Genomic DNA, 16,670 nt, shown 5'->3' on the forward strand with positions numbered 1-16,670 from the left:
GGTGGGGGGATGGGTTAGCCTGGTGATGGGTATTGAGGAGGGCAGGTTTTGCATGGTGCACTGGGTGTTATGAACAAACAATGAATCATGGAACACTGCATCAAAAACTAATGATGTAATATATGGTGATTAACATAACAATAAAAAAATTAAAAAAAATATGATCAGGCTAGTGCATAGATCAGTGCCACACAGTAGATTTTGGGCGTATTTTGGTCTGTTAGAAAAAAGTGCCTCCTAAAATTTAAAGGAAGAAAGACATATGTACAAAATAAGGGTTGATACAATGAAGGGATAGAAGATGACTGTAAAGATGAGAATTATAAAAGATTTTATAAAAGGACTTGATAAGATAAGCTGTTTGAAAAAAGAAAGAAGATTTAAAAAAAAAAAAAAGAAAAAAGGGAGAGAATGTGATCAGGCAGGAGACTAGAACAGAACCATACACTAGTGATTTAGGGTATATTTTTATCTGTTAGAAGAAACTGTATCTCAAAATTTTAAAGAGAGAACAACTTATATATATATGCCAAAAATAAGGGTAACTACTATGAAGGGATAAAATATGACTCTAAAAATGAAAAATAAAAAATGTTTTTTTTTTTTTTAAAAAGAGATTGATAAGATGTTGGTTGAAAAAGGGAAAAAGAAAAAGAAAAAAAAACAGTTAACAAAAATTAACTTTGATGAACTAATGAATCATGGTAAAAAAAAAAGCCATGAATTCTATGTGCAGTATTCCCCTAGCGCTGGAGTTCTCCCGTTCTCCTTGATCGGTAAACTTGGTCTTGGCTTGCTGGCTGTTCGTGCTGATCTTCTGGGGGAGGGGCCTGTTGCTGTGGTTTCCAAATGTCTTTGCCGGAGGCTGAATTGCCCCGCCCTTGTTGGTCCGGGCTAAGCAAGCTGCTCCGGTTTGATCTCAGGAGCTTTTGTTCCCTGCAAGCTCTCCGTACAGCCTTGGAGGACCAGGGCAAAAATGGTGGCCTCCCAATCTCCACCCAGAGGAGCTGAGAACTCGGGGCCCCGCTCCTCAGTGCGCCCCCAGAGAAAAGCAGTCACTCCCTTGTCCCCGGTCTCCAGCCGCACTCCGTGCTCACCCGGCCTGAGACCGAGCGTCTGTATCTCTGGCACCCGACCCCGTGTGGAGTCTCCAAACCCAGCAGATCCCTGCGGTGCGTTCCCGCGCCGCTCCTCCCCGGGAAGGAAGGGGAGTCTCCCCGGATCTGCTGCTTGTTGGGTCCCTGCTGCAGGAGCAGTGGCCCGACTGGGCCGTGGATCACAGTTTATGGCAACCCCGAGCTGAGAGCCCGCGCCTCGGCTCCGTCTCTGCAGCCGGCTTCCCCGCTCTGATACCTGGGAGCTCTGGCGCACTCAGGCTCCCCCGGTCTTTCTGTGACCCCAAGGGTCCTGAGACCCCACTGTCCCGCGAGGGTTCCACCCCCGCTTAGCCACTGGAGTGACGTCCCTCAGCGGAGCCAACTTCTAAAAGGTCCGATTTTGTGCTCCGCGGCTCTATCACTTGCCAGAAGCAGCCGGCGGAGGCCCCTCCCCTGCCGTCTATCCTCCCGAATATCGCCTCGGATTCACTTCTCCGCACGTCCTACCTTCCAGTAAGTGGTCGCTTCTCTGTTCAGAGAGTTGTTGCTACTCTCCTCTTTGATCTCCTGTTGAGTTCGTAGGTGTTCAGAATGGTTTGATCCCTATTCAGCTGAATTCCTGAGACCAGACGAAATCTAGGTCTCCTACTCCTCCGCCATCTTGCCAATTCATTTAATTCTTAATCCTAAAAGCTAAATTCTTAAAATAACTTAGCATGTGGCCCAAACTGATCATAGAACATTTATCTTCTGCTTACCGTTTACCTTTGCTTACACTTCAAATATTTTAATGTCAGATTCGCAAGAGTGTCAAACATCCACAATACAGCCATATATCCAGAAATTTTTTTGAAAAAGTTATTACTGACCCCATATGCCTTATTCTATGGGAGACAGTGCCACTGTTAGATTCTATATGGCCTAGTATTAAGGGTAAAATAGGGGTTTTAGTAACTTTCATTATTTAATACATCATTAGAAGTTTTGCAGCATAGCTTAGAAAATTGAGGGAATAAGGCTACCAGAAATATTAACACAGATTTAACGAAAAGCCTTCAACAAACTTGCCGGGGCTTTTGCTAGGCTTGGAGACATAAAGATGAGTAAGACCTGGTGTTGGATTTACAGGAATAATGAGTAGGAAAGAGAACTAACACCAGGCAGTTTTTCAAGTAGAAGACAGAAGAGCTATAAAAAATAGGCATAAAGACTATAAAAATCTTGCATTCTGTTCTGCTTTAGGGCAGAGCTGTCTCCAATTGGATGAGGGTGCTCCCCCGTGCTGCTACAGCATCTTTGGCAGGATTCTGTGACTGATGACACGGTTTCCTGTCTTTGCTGTTGGACTGCTTAGCACCCTCGTATGAGTACCATCTGGTATGGAAAGGGTGTTAGGGAGGTGTTTATTGTTCTTGGCCTCCTGAGCAAGCATTCTTACTGATATTTCAGTGTAGCTGAATCATAGGCTTCATCTTGAGAAGCCTAGCCATCATCATCAAGTTAATTATGTTTTGCTATATTGTTTAAGATATTGGGGAATTATATCTTCAAGGAAAATTTTCATTAAAATGGTTAACATAAATTTTGGTGCTTTAGATGGTCGGCTCCAGTTACCTGGAAAATTCAGTTATGGCAACAGTTCACACTCCCTGATAAGACTGAATAAAGAAGTTGTTGATTTATAGAGATTCCATTATTTTTATAATTTATGCCCTTGAACAGAGACAGCTCCAAGAGTTGTTTGGAGAGAATTTAGCCATCCCCATTATTTCCATCAACCCCTCCTCCATTCACAAAGCTCTTCCAAATAAGCATACAAACTGTGGATTTGCAAATACAGCACCTTGCTTGTCACTGGATTGAATATCTAAGCCCCTCCTATAAAGATAGAAATTCTAGAGACCCTACTCCCCCGAGATGGGCCAAATTGGATTATTAGTAACAAAACAGACAAATACATGTGAGATAACCAGCAAAAGAGCCAATTTATTTGTTCTTAAATACACAGATTTCAGCTCTAAGCTAGGATAGGGTTTCTACTTTCGGAAATCCTGGAGCACCTCTCAGAGTCACTCAGAGCCATAAACTGGCAGTGATTTTTATGGGGTGAATACAAAGTAACAGTGTGGATTTTGTCTACTTTCTCCTTTGCCTGCCCACCTTCTAGGAGGAGAAATGGGTTAGGTGAACACAAAATTGTAATCTAGTCAATTTTTATATTTAATTGAGATATGGCTTTTTAGTCTTAAATTTTAAGCACTCAAAAAGCTATGGCTTGGGGCGCCTGGGTGGCTCAGTCGTTAAGCGTCTGCCTTCAGTTCAGGTCATGATCCCAGGGTCCTGGGATGGAGCCCCGCATCAGGCTCCCTGCAGGGAGCCTGCTTCTCCCTCTCCCACTGCCCCCGCTTGTGTTCCCTCTCTCACTGTATCTCTCTTTGTCAAATAAATAAAATCTTAAAAAAAAAAAAGCTATGGCTTTTCTACCTGATTTTTTTTATTGACCAGTAACATATATAGCAAGGATATCCATTTTTTTCCCAAATGGTTGAAATCACTTAAACTGTTTGAAAATGAAATTTTCTTCTCTTACTTGGGCTTTACCACATTCATACTAAGTTATAAAAAGCCAAAATCTTAATTCATACTAACTCTCCAGGATGCAAATCCCTCCTGCTCCACAACCCCCGCCCCCCTTAATTTTCCACTGAACCATGTTTATAATCTAAAATCCCAATTGTGGCTAAAAAATGGATACAACCCATTTCCTGGAACCTGATTACCTAAGGCACTAAAGTGTTCTATTTATTTCATTAGTTAGTTTAATAACAAGTTTGCTGAATGTGGTTCGTGTCTTGTGCATTTTATTAAAAAGAAGGAAAAGAAAAACCTTAAAGAGAAAGAACTTAAACGGAGTAAGAAAAAAGAGCTGGATCTTACGAGCAATTTTGTAATTGTCTTTGGTTCAAGGTGGCTGCAAAATGCTTACAATACACATACACGTACTTAACTCATGTAAAACAAAACCCCTTTGTTCTTCAAGTTCTTAAAAAAATAGCATGATGTTCATTTTCTACCCCACCCCACCCCCTTTTTTTTTCACTTGGCCTACACTCTTAACTGGCAGGGTTTGCGGAAGGAGGAAACTTAGCAACCTACTCAACAAAGTTTAGAATAGCTTCAATTAAAAGTCATCTAAAAATAAAAATAAAACCTCCTTTTCTCTTCTGAGAGCAAAATTTAAATACTTGTATCATTTATCCTACTAAGTTCTATGATGTTTTTCTGCTTATAAAGTGCTCTCTTCAATAACTCAGATATATTTTTTAAAATATAAAATCTGGTCCTTTAAGGAGTCCTTGAGAGCCTAGCAGGAGAATTACTTACAAGTTTATTCTAGTAACTGATATAAACTAACATCAATGAGAATTAAGTAAAGGGAGTCCATGGATCAAATATCTGACCATCAAAAGGCAATCACAGAATTTTATACAGATCTAGGTTATTTATAAAGTTCTTGACCTGGGGGCTTGTACAGAGAGTGATAAGCTTTCTTCTACAGATCAAAGCCATGAGGAACGGTACAAAATACTGCATGATGCTAAAAGTAGTTATCTCTGAGCAAAACCAAAAATTAAACAAAGCTAGGATAAAAGGGAAAAAATCCAACCAAAAAAAGCAAAATATGAGAGGAAATTAACTTTGTTGGTAATTTTGTTGGATGGATGAATAATGAGTGGCTGAATAAATAATATGTAATCTTAAGCCACTGAACTTCTAAAATTAGAAGGTTGCAAGTGGCAAGGCAAAAGAAAGTTCTGTACGTGCCGGCTGTCTGATATCCCAAGGTGACATCTCAAGTTCTGTGAAGAGATTAAACTTTCCTTCTTACTCAAGACAGTGCTGTCCATAGAACATTTTTGTTATGATGGAAATGTTCAATATCTGCACTGTCCAACAGTCACAGATAGTCAATACTTGAAATGAGTCAGTGTACCTGAAGAACTGTATTTTTACTTATACTTAATTTTATTAATTAATTTTTTAAAAGATTCATTTATCCCAGAGAGGGGGGAGGGGCAGAGAGAGAGGGAGAGAGAATCTCGAGCAGACTCCCTGCTGAGCATGGAACCTGACGTGGGGTTCAATCTCACAGCCCTGAGATCATGACCTGAGTGGAAACCAACAGTTGGACACTTAAACAACTGAGCCACCCAGGTGCCCCATTAACTTTATTAATTCAAATATAGGTTTTTTATTTTTTTTTTGAGTAAAGCAATAGAAGTTTATTAAGTGAAGATACAGAAAAAGCTCTCAAAGAATGAGAGGGGTCCCGACAGGGTTGCCAATGAGAGCCTTTAGGGTTGCTCTTTTATAGAAAGCTAACCAGGGAACTTAAATCCTTTTAACATTTCTAATGATAACACCTTCAATGGCTTACTTCCTTTTTAGAGGCTGGTTATTCTTTGTAGTTAAGTTTAAATAGCCACACATGGTGAGTGGCTAACATACTGGACAGTGCAGTTCTAAAATTATGAAAAACATAATAAATATCTGACTCTATGTACATATGTCTATTTTTTTAAATCTTGCTCTAAATAGTATATATTATTACTTTATGTAATATTGTAAAATATTATTAAATAGATCACGTACTAATCTTGGTTTTCTAACTATATGTTTATCTAGTCAAAACTACTCAGTTTGTTAACTTTTACTTGGAGAAGTTATCAAGGTATAAGAACAGTGAACAAAAGAAAACCACCCTTTATGGGCTAGTTCCACAAAACTGAGTATATACAATAAGAACCAATGGTCCATCTTTTTGAGGACACTCACTCTGCTAAGTGAAATAAGTCAGAGAAAGACAAATACTGTGTCATATCACTTATACATATAATCTGACAAAGCTGAACTCAGAGAGTAGAATGGTGGTTACAAGGGGCAGGGAGGTGGGGGAAATGGGGAGATGTTGGTCAAAGATTACAAACTGCTGGTTAGAAGAAGAGTAAGATCTGGGGATCTAATGTAGAGCATGGTGATTATAGTTAATAATACTGTGTTATATACTTGAAAGTTGCTAAGAAAATAAACCTGAAATTTTGTCACACACACACAAAAAAGAACCAATGGTCCATCTTTGAAAATAAATTATCTTCAGAATGCCCCTGAGGGCACTGTGACTTGCCTTTTTCAGAGTATATCTGATATACAGAGTCTCATCGTGATAATTCTTGCAACTTTTCCCTTACATAATTCCTTTTTTCTTTGTTTTTCTAAAAAGACTTTATTGATTTATTTGAGAGAGAGAAGAAGAGCATGAGCAGGGGGAGGGGCAGAGGGAGAGGGAGACAAGCAGACTCCCTGCTGAGCAGGGAGTCGGACACGACTCAATCCCAGGACCCTGAGATCATGACCTGAGCCAAAGGCAGATGCTCAACCGACTGAGCCACCCAGGTGCCCCTGCTTTATATAATTCCCAAGACTTGGACAACTTCTCTCTTATTTGCTTCAGGGTGAGTATGTCTTTTCCTTTCCTAACAATATTCTCTAGGATTTGGGAGCCAAAGACACAGTGAGCTGACTTGCCCCTTACTGTAACCCTTGATGGTTGTCAAATTGACATTGATAGGTGCCTCTTTTGTTTCAGCACATTTCTATGCTTCTGGCTCCATTCTTTGACTCCATTTTCCCCAATTCTACTCCCTCCTTTCTTTTTCACCCTCTGGTGGGGTTTCCCCAAGTCTTAATACTGGAGTACGCAGACAGATACATGGCATTGTAGAAAGGAAGCAGACTCACCTTTGGTACTCATTTCATGGAAGAGAACAACCCGGTGAATCTTCTTTCCATTTTCTTCCAGCTAAGCCTCTGTTCAAGATACCCTTGTTCAATACTTAAGTACTTCATGTATACTTCAATTGTTGCTCTGATTGCTTCCAGAATAAGCAAAAAATTACCCATTTCTCTGAAGATTGCATACTTTTCCAGACAAAGGAAGTGTGCTTTCTTGGACATTTAAAGGTGTCATCTTTCTTAAAGGCCACTGTGCTGCAGCTTTTAGACATTGAGGATGGGGAAGAACAGAAATTGTTCAGGTAAGCATGGGAGGAATGCTAGAAAAAGGCTGTATCTTGGGTAAGGCCAACAAGCTTGTGGACAGAGTCATTCATTAGACAATAAGTTATCTGACAACAGAGATGGATAGTCAACTCTTCATCACATAGCATAGCACCTAGCACATATATTTTCTTGTTAAACAAGACATAAGAAAGAATCTGGAGTCTGGAACCGGGTAATGAAGGCATATTCAAGTAACTGGACAGAATGAGACACTCAAGCAAGATTTGAAGTATCTAGAAAATAATAATTAGACAGCACATCTAGAATCCAAAACAAGGATTAGGGCAGGAGAGGAAAGCCAGGCAAGGGGAAAGAGTAGAGATAAATAGGTGAAAAGGAGAGATTGCTGATAGACACATCCTAATCTACTGCATGAAACAGGTCTGCCTACATGCATCACATTTCCCCTAAAAAGCATGTTGTCAAGGCCATTATGTACTAGTAGGCACTTATATGTTGCACAATTCTTACACAGATCACAGATTTTGAGTTTTAAATGTCTTCTAAACAAAGCAAAAATGACTACCAAATATGGGATTGTTTGTCTAATTCAGCATTTAATCCCTCCTCCTTCTAGATCATGGTAAGGTCCTTCCTTAGGAAGAAATAACTCTAGAAGATGTGGGAAACCATCTGGCCAATTCTGCCTAAACTCTTGCAGCAGGAAGCTCCATTTCATGGTAGCAAACGAGACCCAAGGTACAATGCTGAATTTTTTAAAAATGTAATTCCCATACATTTCTTTTTCTTTGCTTCCATTTCATTGACTATTGGGGATCTGAAAGAAAAACAGTGAGCAATCAATGGATTGTTTTTTGCTTTAATGGTAAGAACTGAAACCAACATTGTTCCCCCTGTGTTAAGTAATACTGGGAAGAAACATACTACCCCAGGTGGGTCTTTTGGAAGCAGACTAAGAAACGGAGATCAGTGTGCAGAAGATTTATTAGGGAGTGCTCTTGAGATTAACATTTCTGGGTTGCAAGGGAAGAAAGTAAAATTGAGCAGAGAGAGAGCTTGAACTGTGATAATAGTCCCACTGGAAGTCTAAGTTGACCTATAGGGAGTTCTAAAGCTGGGATGACCCTTCAGAATTTTTCTGAGTTGAAGGGGCCCCAACCTCAGCGACTTTATATATCACATTAGTCAATGGATGCGGGGTACTTTTGAAAGGAGGCATGGTACAGTTATCTATTGCTGCATAACAAACAATCCCAAACTTAGTGGCATAAAACAACAATTGTCGTTTGTTATTATTATCTCAATAGTTTTGAGTGTTGACTGGGCTCAGCTCCACGGCTTTTAGTTAGGGTTTCTCATGTCATTGCGGTCAGGTAGTGGATGGAGCTGGAGCCGTCTTAAAGGCTTCCTCACACGTCTGGTGTTTGATGATGGCTGTGGCTCAACTTCAGCTCTGGCTGCTAGCTAGAGCATGGCCTCTCCATGTGGTCTGACTTCTTCCTCACTGAGCAGATGTTTCTGAGAGCATTCCAAGAGTAACAGCAGAAGCATTACAGCAGAAGCTGTAAAGCCATTTATGACCTAGCTTCAGAAGTCACACTGCATTGGTTGAGGAAGATATAAATGTCTGCCCAAACTCAAGGGAAGTGGACATAGGTGCTACCTCTTGATGAGACAAATGGCAAGGTCATATTGTAACAAGAACATGTAGGAAGGAAGATACTGTTGTGGCCACCCTAAAAAAATATAATCTTAAAAAAATAATGACAATCAGCGAGGCCACTATCATTTAAATGAGGCAATCCTTTTAAGGTGTTAGCAACTGAGGGCTTTCGGCCATAGTAACCCTCCAGCAGCCAAAAAATAAGTCCCTTATTCTGGAAGCAAATCTGGGCATTCAGAGCATCCACCATATATATTTTCCTGTACCAGAACTTTTTTTCTTTTCCAGCTTTATTGAGATGTAGTTAACATATAACATTGTGTAAGTTTAAAGTGTACGAATATGTTGATTTGATATACTTATATGTTGGGAAATAATTACCATAGTATCATTAGTTAACAACTCCATCACCTCACATAATTACCAATTCTTTTTTGTGGTAAGGATGTTTAAGATTTATTCTCTTAGCAACTTTAAGTATATAGTACCGTATGTTAACTGTAATCACCACACTATACATTAGATCTCCAGAACTTGTAACTGGAAGTTTGTACCCTTTGGCCAGCATCTCCCTATTTCCCCTATCCCTCAGCCCCTGGCAACCACTATTCTATTTTCTGTTTCTATGAGTTTGGGATTTTTAAGTTTCATATATAAGTAATATTATACACTACTTGTCTTTCTCTGATTTCTTTCACTTAGCATGATGTCCTCAAGGTTCATCCATGTTGTTGCAAATGGTAAGATATGCTTCTTTCTTATGGCTGAATAATCCATTGTTATATACCCATCTTCTTCATCCATTCATCCATTGACAGACACCTAGATTGTTTCCCTATCTTGGCTATTGTGAATAAGGCTCCAATGAACATGGCATTGCAGATATCTCTTTGAGATCTTGTTTTCACCACTTTTGGTTATATACCTAAAAGTAGGGTTGCTGGGTCATACGGTAGCTCTAAACTTAACTTTTTAAAAAAGTTTTTATTTAAATTCCAGCTAGTTAACATACAGTGTAATATTATTTTCAGGTGTAAAATACAGTGATTCGCCACTTCCATACAACACTCAGTGCACATCACAAGTGCCCTCCTTAAACCCCACCACGGATTTCACCCCTCCCCCCACCCACCTCCCCTCTGGTAACCATCAGTTTGTTCTCACTAATTGAGTCTATGTCTTGGTTTGCCCCCCCCTTTTCCCTTTGCTCATTTGTTTTGTTTCTTAAATTCCACATATGAGTGAAATTGTATGGTATTTGTCTATATTTAACTTTTTAAGGGACTTCCATACTGATATTCATAGTGGTTACATCAATTTATATTCCACCAACGATGCATGAGGGTTCCCTTTTCTCTACATCTGAGCCAGCACTTATTGTCATATTTTGAAATTTTGATAACAGCCATTCTCACAGGTGTGAGGTGATATCTCACTGTGGTTTTGATTTATATTTCCCTGATGATTAGTGATGCTGAGCACCTTTTCATGTACCTGTTGGCCATCTGTATGTCTTCTTTGGAAAACTGTCTATTCAGTTCCTGTGCACACTTTTAATTGGATTTTTTTTTTACTATTGAGTTGTATGAGTTTCTTTTATATTTTTGATATTAACCCCTTACCATATATATGATTTGCAAATACTTTCTCCCATTCCATAGGTTGCCTTTTCATTTTGTTGATGGTTTCTTTTGCTGTGCAGAAGCTTTTCAGTTTAATATAGTCTCACCTATGAATTTATGCTTTTTAGCTTGTGCTTTTGGTGTCATATCCAAAAGATTGTTACCAAGACCAAAATCAAGGAGCATTTTCCCTATGTTTTCTTCCAGAAGTTTTACAAGTTCAAGTCTTAAGTTTAAGTCTTTAATCCATCTCGAGTTAATTTTTGTGAGTGGCATAAGATAAGGGTCCAATTTCATTCTTCTGCATATGATTATACACTTTTCCCAACACCATTTACTGAAGTGAATGTCCTTTCCCCCACTGACTATATTCTTGGCTCCCTTGTTAAATATTAGTTGACCATATATGTAAGGGTTTATTTCTGGACTCTCTATTCTATTCCATTGACCTCTGTGTCTATTTTTATGCCATGAAAATACAGTATATAAAACAATATACATTCAATGTGTTGTATATTTTCATACGCTTTCATGTTACTAATTATCATTCTTTTATTTCATCTTGAAGAACTCCTTTTAGCATTTCTTGTAAGGCAAGACTAGTAGTGATGAACTCCCTCAGCTTTGTCTGGGAAAGTCTCTGTCTCTCATTTCTAAAGGACAACTTTGGTGAATATTCTTGGCTGGCTTTTTCTTTCTTTCAGTACCTTGGATATATCATCCCACTCTCTCCTGGCCTATAAAATTTCTGCTCAGAAATCCACTGACAACCTTATGGAGGTTCCCTTGTAAGTTACAAGATTACTTTCTCTTGCTGATTTAAGATTCTCTCAGTTTTTTGGGGCACCTGGGTGGCTCAGTCATTAAGTGTCTGCCTTCGGCTCAGGTCATGATCCCAGGGTCCTGGGATGGAGCCCCACATCAGGCTCCCTGCAAAGCGGGAAGCCTGCTTCTCCCTCTCCCACCCCTCCGGCTTGTGTTCCCTCTCTGGCTATGTCTCTCTCTGTCAAATAAATAAATAAAATATTTTTAAAAAAAGATTCTCTGGTTTTTTGATTTTTGACAGTTTAAAATGACGTGTCTTGGAGAAGATCTCCCAATAACCTCTTGTCCATGAGCTTCATAAACTTGAATATCCAAATCTCTCCCCAGATTTGGGAAGTTCTCAGCCATTTTTTCTTTAATTAAACTCCCTTCTCTCTTCTCTCGCTCTTCTTCTGGAACTCTGTTAATTCTCAGATTATTTCTTTTGATGGTATTATACAGAACAAGCAGGCTTTCTTCACTGTTCTTTTTTCTTTGTTCTCCTCTGACTGGATAATTTTAAAATTCCTGTCTTCTACCTCACAGATTCTTTCTTTGCCTAGTGCATTCTGTTATCGATGGTCTGTACTGCATTCTTCATTTCATTCCTTATATTCTTCAGCTCCAGAATTTCTATTCAGTTTTTTTTATTTCTATCTCTTTGTTAAACTTGCATTTACTCATGTATTATTTTCTTGATTTCATTGAATTATCTTTGTGTTTTCTTGTAGCTCATTGAGTTTCCTTAAAACAGCATTTTGAATTCTTTATCAGGTAAATCAAGATCTCCATGTCTTTGGGATTGGTTATTGGAGGATTATTGTGAGCTAGTGGCGATGTCATGTTTCCTTGATCCTTGTGTTGCTGTCTTCACATTTGAATTAGCAGTCACCTCCTCTAGTCTTTGCTAACTTCCTTCAGGAAAGAAATACCTTCCATCAGTCCTGCTAGGGATTCTGAGGCTTTCGCAGACCTTCTATGGATACACCTGCTCCATGTTTCTTGCTCCCCCTTGTGGCAGAATTCTTAAGCTTGTATGTCTTCTCTTGATCCTGGAGCATACCAGAGCAAGGGTTGACAGTCTTCCTTTTGTTTTCCCAAAGGTGGATTAAAGCTCAAGTTTGTGGTCTCTCCCTGAACCACAGATTTGGGCTGCCACAGGTTTTCTGTGTGTGCTCACCATCTGCCAAAGCTTGCTCTCACCATTGCCATTTGGAGGATGCACAGGGAGCTGTCCACAGGGTGTGAGTGTGTGTGGGTAAGGCACAAAAGCACTGGGGGTGGGGGTGGTCTACCCATGGGACGGTTGGGAAAATCTGTGGGTGAGGTGTCCCTAGTGATTTGTGCACAGGCTTCTTGATGGAGTCTATGACATAGTAGAATCTGCATCCCTTTAATGCCCTCTGAGAGTCCTATCTGTCAGTCTTCTAGTCTCTTCTTGCTCCCCAAGTCAAGCAGCTCATGATTCAGTGATAAATGATAAATGGGGTAAGAGAGAAATGGGCCTTTCTGGCAGCAACCCACAAAATTAGGAAAGTTGAGTGCTCACTCACACACTCTCACTTTTTCCCATGTGAGAAATCACAGCCAAGAGGATATCTCTTGGCCTTAGGCTGTGCCACTTTGGGGGACTCAAACTGTTCTTGCCCTCTCCAGTGTGTCCACACTCGTGTGTGTGTGTGTGTGTGTGTGTGTGTGTGTGTGTGTGTGTGTGTTTTCCTGTAATGCTGGAACTTCTCTACTGGAAACCTGAACTTCTACAAAGGCCCTCTTGTCCATAGGTGATTGTGAGGTGTTCTCCAGGGGTTCCCAGACTGTAGCCATAAGGCACCAGAGTTGTTTCACAGGCCACTATGGGGCCCAAAGCCAGAACTGAGGTCTGTATGCCTGTTCCCTGATGAACAGTTGGGTGAGACGCCCCTCAGTTTCCTTGGTGAATGGCGCTGCTCCCACAGTTCCCCACAAAGGTACTTTTGTCTGCAGATGGATGTCTAATTGCTGTTGTTAAGAGGAGGTAGAAATACAATTGACTAATGCCTTATTAAGCTGTCCCTGTGTTAAAAAGTTTGGGGACCATGCATATGTTTTTATCATCCCTATATTTAATAATGCTGAGAATAAGAATAAAAATGCCTTAGCTACTTGCTCCAGGAAATGCTTTCTCCTGAAAGAAAAGACTTTGAACCAGTTACAGGTAGCTTGCTCATCAAAACTCCCTTCAAGACCCTTGCTTCACTGCGCCCACCAATCCAATTAAACACTGCCCAGTCCCAGATAATTCCCTGCCTTGCATAGCCTGACTCAAAATCATCCAATTTAGGCCCTAAATCCCTACAAATATCATCCCTGAATTTACCCATTATGAGAAACTACTAAAGTTCTTTTATTTATTTATTTATTTATTTAATCTTTTTTTAACTTTATTTATTTATTTGAGAGAATGAGAGAGAGAGAGAGAGCATGAGAGGGGGTTGGGTCAGAGGGAGAAGCAGACTCCCTGCTGAGCAGGGAGCCCGATGCGGGACTCGATCCTGGGACTCCAGGATCATGACCTTAGCCGAAGGCAGTCGCTTAACCAACTGAGCCACCCAGGCGCCCACTAAAGTTCTTTTAAATTGATATTCTTACTTAGCTTTACTTGGTCAACTGGTTATTCTGGTGGCCTTTTAGGGAAGCTGACAACTAAGAATGAGAAAGTGTATACTCTGAAGAACCTTGTTCTACAGTGAGTTGACAAAATGAGAATGTTGTCATTTCAGAAAAAGCTGAGCTATTAGTTTAGCCACCAACAGCATGGAAAGTCAAATTCCTCCAACAGAATCATAAATTTCAGGATTCAAAAAGACTCGAAATTTATCTAGTCCAATCCATCTGCTTGATACAGATGGAGAAGAAGCTCAAATCTGGGCTCAAATTCGAGTAAATTAATTTAGAGACTCCTTCAGTGCAACCAAGGGTTTTGGGATTCCTCTCTACTCCCTTATCTCCCCACTTCGTTCTCTTCCTTTCCCTAGCCTTGGCATACCTTGTCCCTGTTCTTCCTCTTTGCAGACAACTAGAGGAAGTATCAGTCCTCCATCATGTTTTGGTGGAGGGTGTCTGTGTTGCTACAGGGTTTCAGGGCTGGGTGTTTTCAACAAAAATATATTTTTAAAAAACCTCCCATTCCAGGAAGCTAACATGTGGTTTCTATATCTGAAAGGTCTCATTAAAATATAATATTGTCATATCCACACCCCTAGTTTTGAAGCTGAAGGGAAATGAGGGTTAAATTTTTGGGGTATAATCTCATGGATAATGGAAAAAACCTTCTAGCAGTATAGGCCTTCCTATCCATTTCACCCTGATAATTCTAGAAGGACTGAGGGAAAAAAGTATTTTATTTTATCTTTACTAGAAAAATAACTAGGTGGGAAGGTTCTGGATTAGAGGTTTTTTCGAACATCTGTCTTTTAGCTAATTTATCCTTTACAAAATGTGATTACCAGATCCTTAGTATATGTTAATTACTTGAAATGTCAGTGACTTGAAATGAAAAATATATTTGATAGTAATTTTAGTAACAACTGACAAGTTGTTATTCACATATTAGTGAGGAAAAAATCTATGTATGCACATGTGACAAAGATTATTGGAAATATTTTTATAAATAAGAGTGAAAAGAAGTTGCACATGACTCTGAAGAGTTTCCCACTGGACTCTTACTGTGTGAAGATCAAGTGTTACACAAGGCTGATGTGTAAAGAGCTCATGACCTTTCATGAGTCTCAGGCTTTCTTCCTTTTCTTTTTTTACCCCGCTGTTGACTACTTGCTTCTCCCACATCACAGATAATTAACAACAGATGATTTCTTGTATAGCTTTTATTTTTATGTTGGTTTAAGTATTGCTATATCCCATATTATTTTCAACTGTAGAGTTTAACAATCCACCCCTGGACAGTTTTTACATGTTAATAAGTCTGTATATGCATATGTGATGGTCAGAGCATGTCTTTGTAGTAATACAATGCACTCTTTATGATACTGCACTGAGTTCAGATTTTTTTTCTAAACTGCAACAAAATGTGAACCTTCTAAATTCATGTTAGAAATACAGATACAGTCCATAGACCTTTCTTTTTAACAGGACCCACACATAGTACAGCCTATGGACATTCCTTTTTAATGGACTGAGACACCAACTACACCAACTACACCACACAAACTACAAACTACACCAACACTGTGTTCCTGAGTTTTCTTTATCTTGTAAAAAAATAATTTGTGTTTCACGTGGAAAAAAATATCAGACTTTCAGGTATTTTTTTTGTTAGTCTAACTCTCAACACATTAAAGGACGAGATGATTTATAAAAACACAGATGATGTGAGAAGGGAAAGGTAAGAGCTCCAAATACATTTTGCACATGATTCTACACAGTTTAAAGACACATTACATATTCAGCTCTGAGGTCCTCAAAGTAAAAATTTTTGCCATTTTACTTATAACTCTACTACTAAGTGATCAATTTTAAGAAAATATTCAAAGACCATTCATAAAAAATATTCAAATTTTCTACTAATAAATTTTAAATATACATTAGCAAAAAAGTTTATTATTTTCCTTATGGACATTCATTAAAAATCCTGTCAGAATCATGAGCACCCCTGTGAAGTACAATTACATTTGTTCCCTTCCTCCTCCTTTCCACAAACATCTCCAGTCTCTCAGTATTTATATATGAATTCTAAAACATTGACAATAAAGCAACCTTCCCTCTTATGACTTTGGCAAGTGACTCCAAATCAAAAGAAATATTACCGATAATGTTAAATTTATTTTTGAATGTATCTGTTCCACAAGACTCTGATTTAAAAAATGCATAGTGATCAAACATGTTATTGCTCTGTATTTGGGCTTAAGAAAGTATATCAGAAAAATCAGTAAATAAAGGATTTTAAAATAGAATGTGCATGGTCATGCAATCTTACATGTTTGGAGAAAACCTTCTAAAGTAATTTAATGCAGAACCAACTGTAGAAATTTCAAATAACTATTCTCAAATATGAGGAACATTATCATGGCATCCTTTCTTTTTGTCCTCTGTTGACTTTTCTGCCTCTTACCACCCTTGCCCCAAACCATAATTGTGATTATCCTTAGAAGACCAGAATAGACTTTTATTTTCTTCAGGAGCTACACAGTTCTCCTGGGTAAACAGGAGGATGTAAGTGTATTGGCTGTGAAACCAGACTACCAAGGATAGAATCCAAGTGCCATCACTTAGCAAGTTACCTTTCCTGTGCCTCAGTTTACTTACCTTAAAATAGACATAGATATATGTATATATACATATATATTTTTCTATCCAGAGTTGTGTCCACTTCTGTTTGGAGACCATGGTATTAGATCCCTTTGGGGT

At 39.1% G+C, this 16,670-nt stretch overlaps 1 protein-coding gene across 2 annotated transcripts in view; it reads right to left on the reverse strand.

Annotated features, from left to right (window-relative positions):
* Positions 1-7,827: 7,827 nt before the first annotated feature.
* Positions 7,828-16,670, reverse strand: part of FAM227B (family with sequence similarity 227 member B) — a 206,131-nt gene continuing 197,288 nt past the window's right edge. The window contains exon 13 of one of the 2 annotated variants that reach the window (XM_073876977.1): positions 7,828-7,995. In XM_073876977.1, the coding sequence (XP_073733078.1) occupies positions 7,978-7,995 (18 nt within the window). In that variant the 3' untranslated portion in view covers positions 7,828-7,977. The remainder of the gene's footprint in view (positions 7,996-16,670) is intronic. The other variant, XM_073876976.1, reaches the window with a different exon arrangement.

The sequence above is a fragment of the Callorhinus ursinus genome, unplaced genomic scaffold (genome assembly GCF_003265705.2).
Source record: "Callorhinus ursinus isolate GAN/ISIS: 27379988/994484 unplaced genomic scaffold, GSC_fseal_2.0 scaffold25, whole genome shotgun sequence".
Taxonomy (NCBI): domain Eukaryota; kingdom Metazoa; phylum Chordata; class Mammalia; order Carnivora; family Otariidae; genus Callorhinus; species Callorhinus ursinus.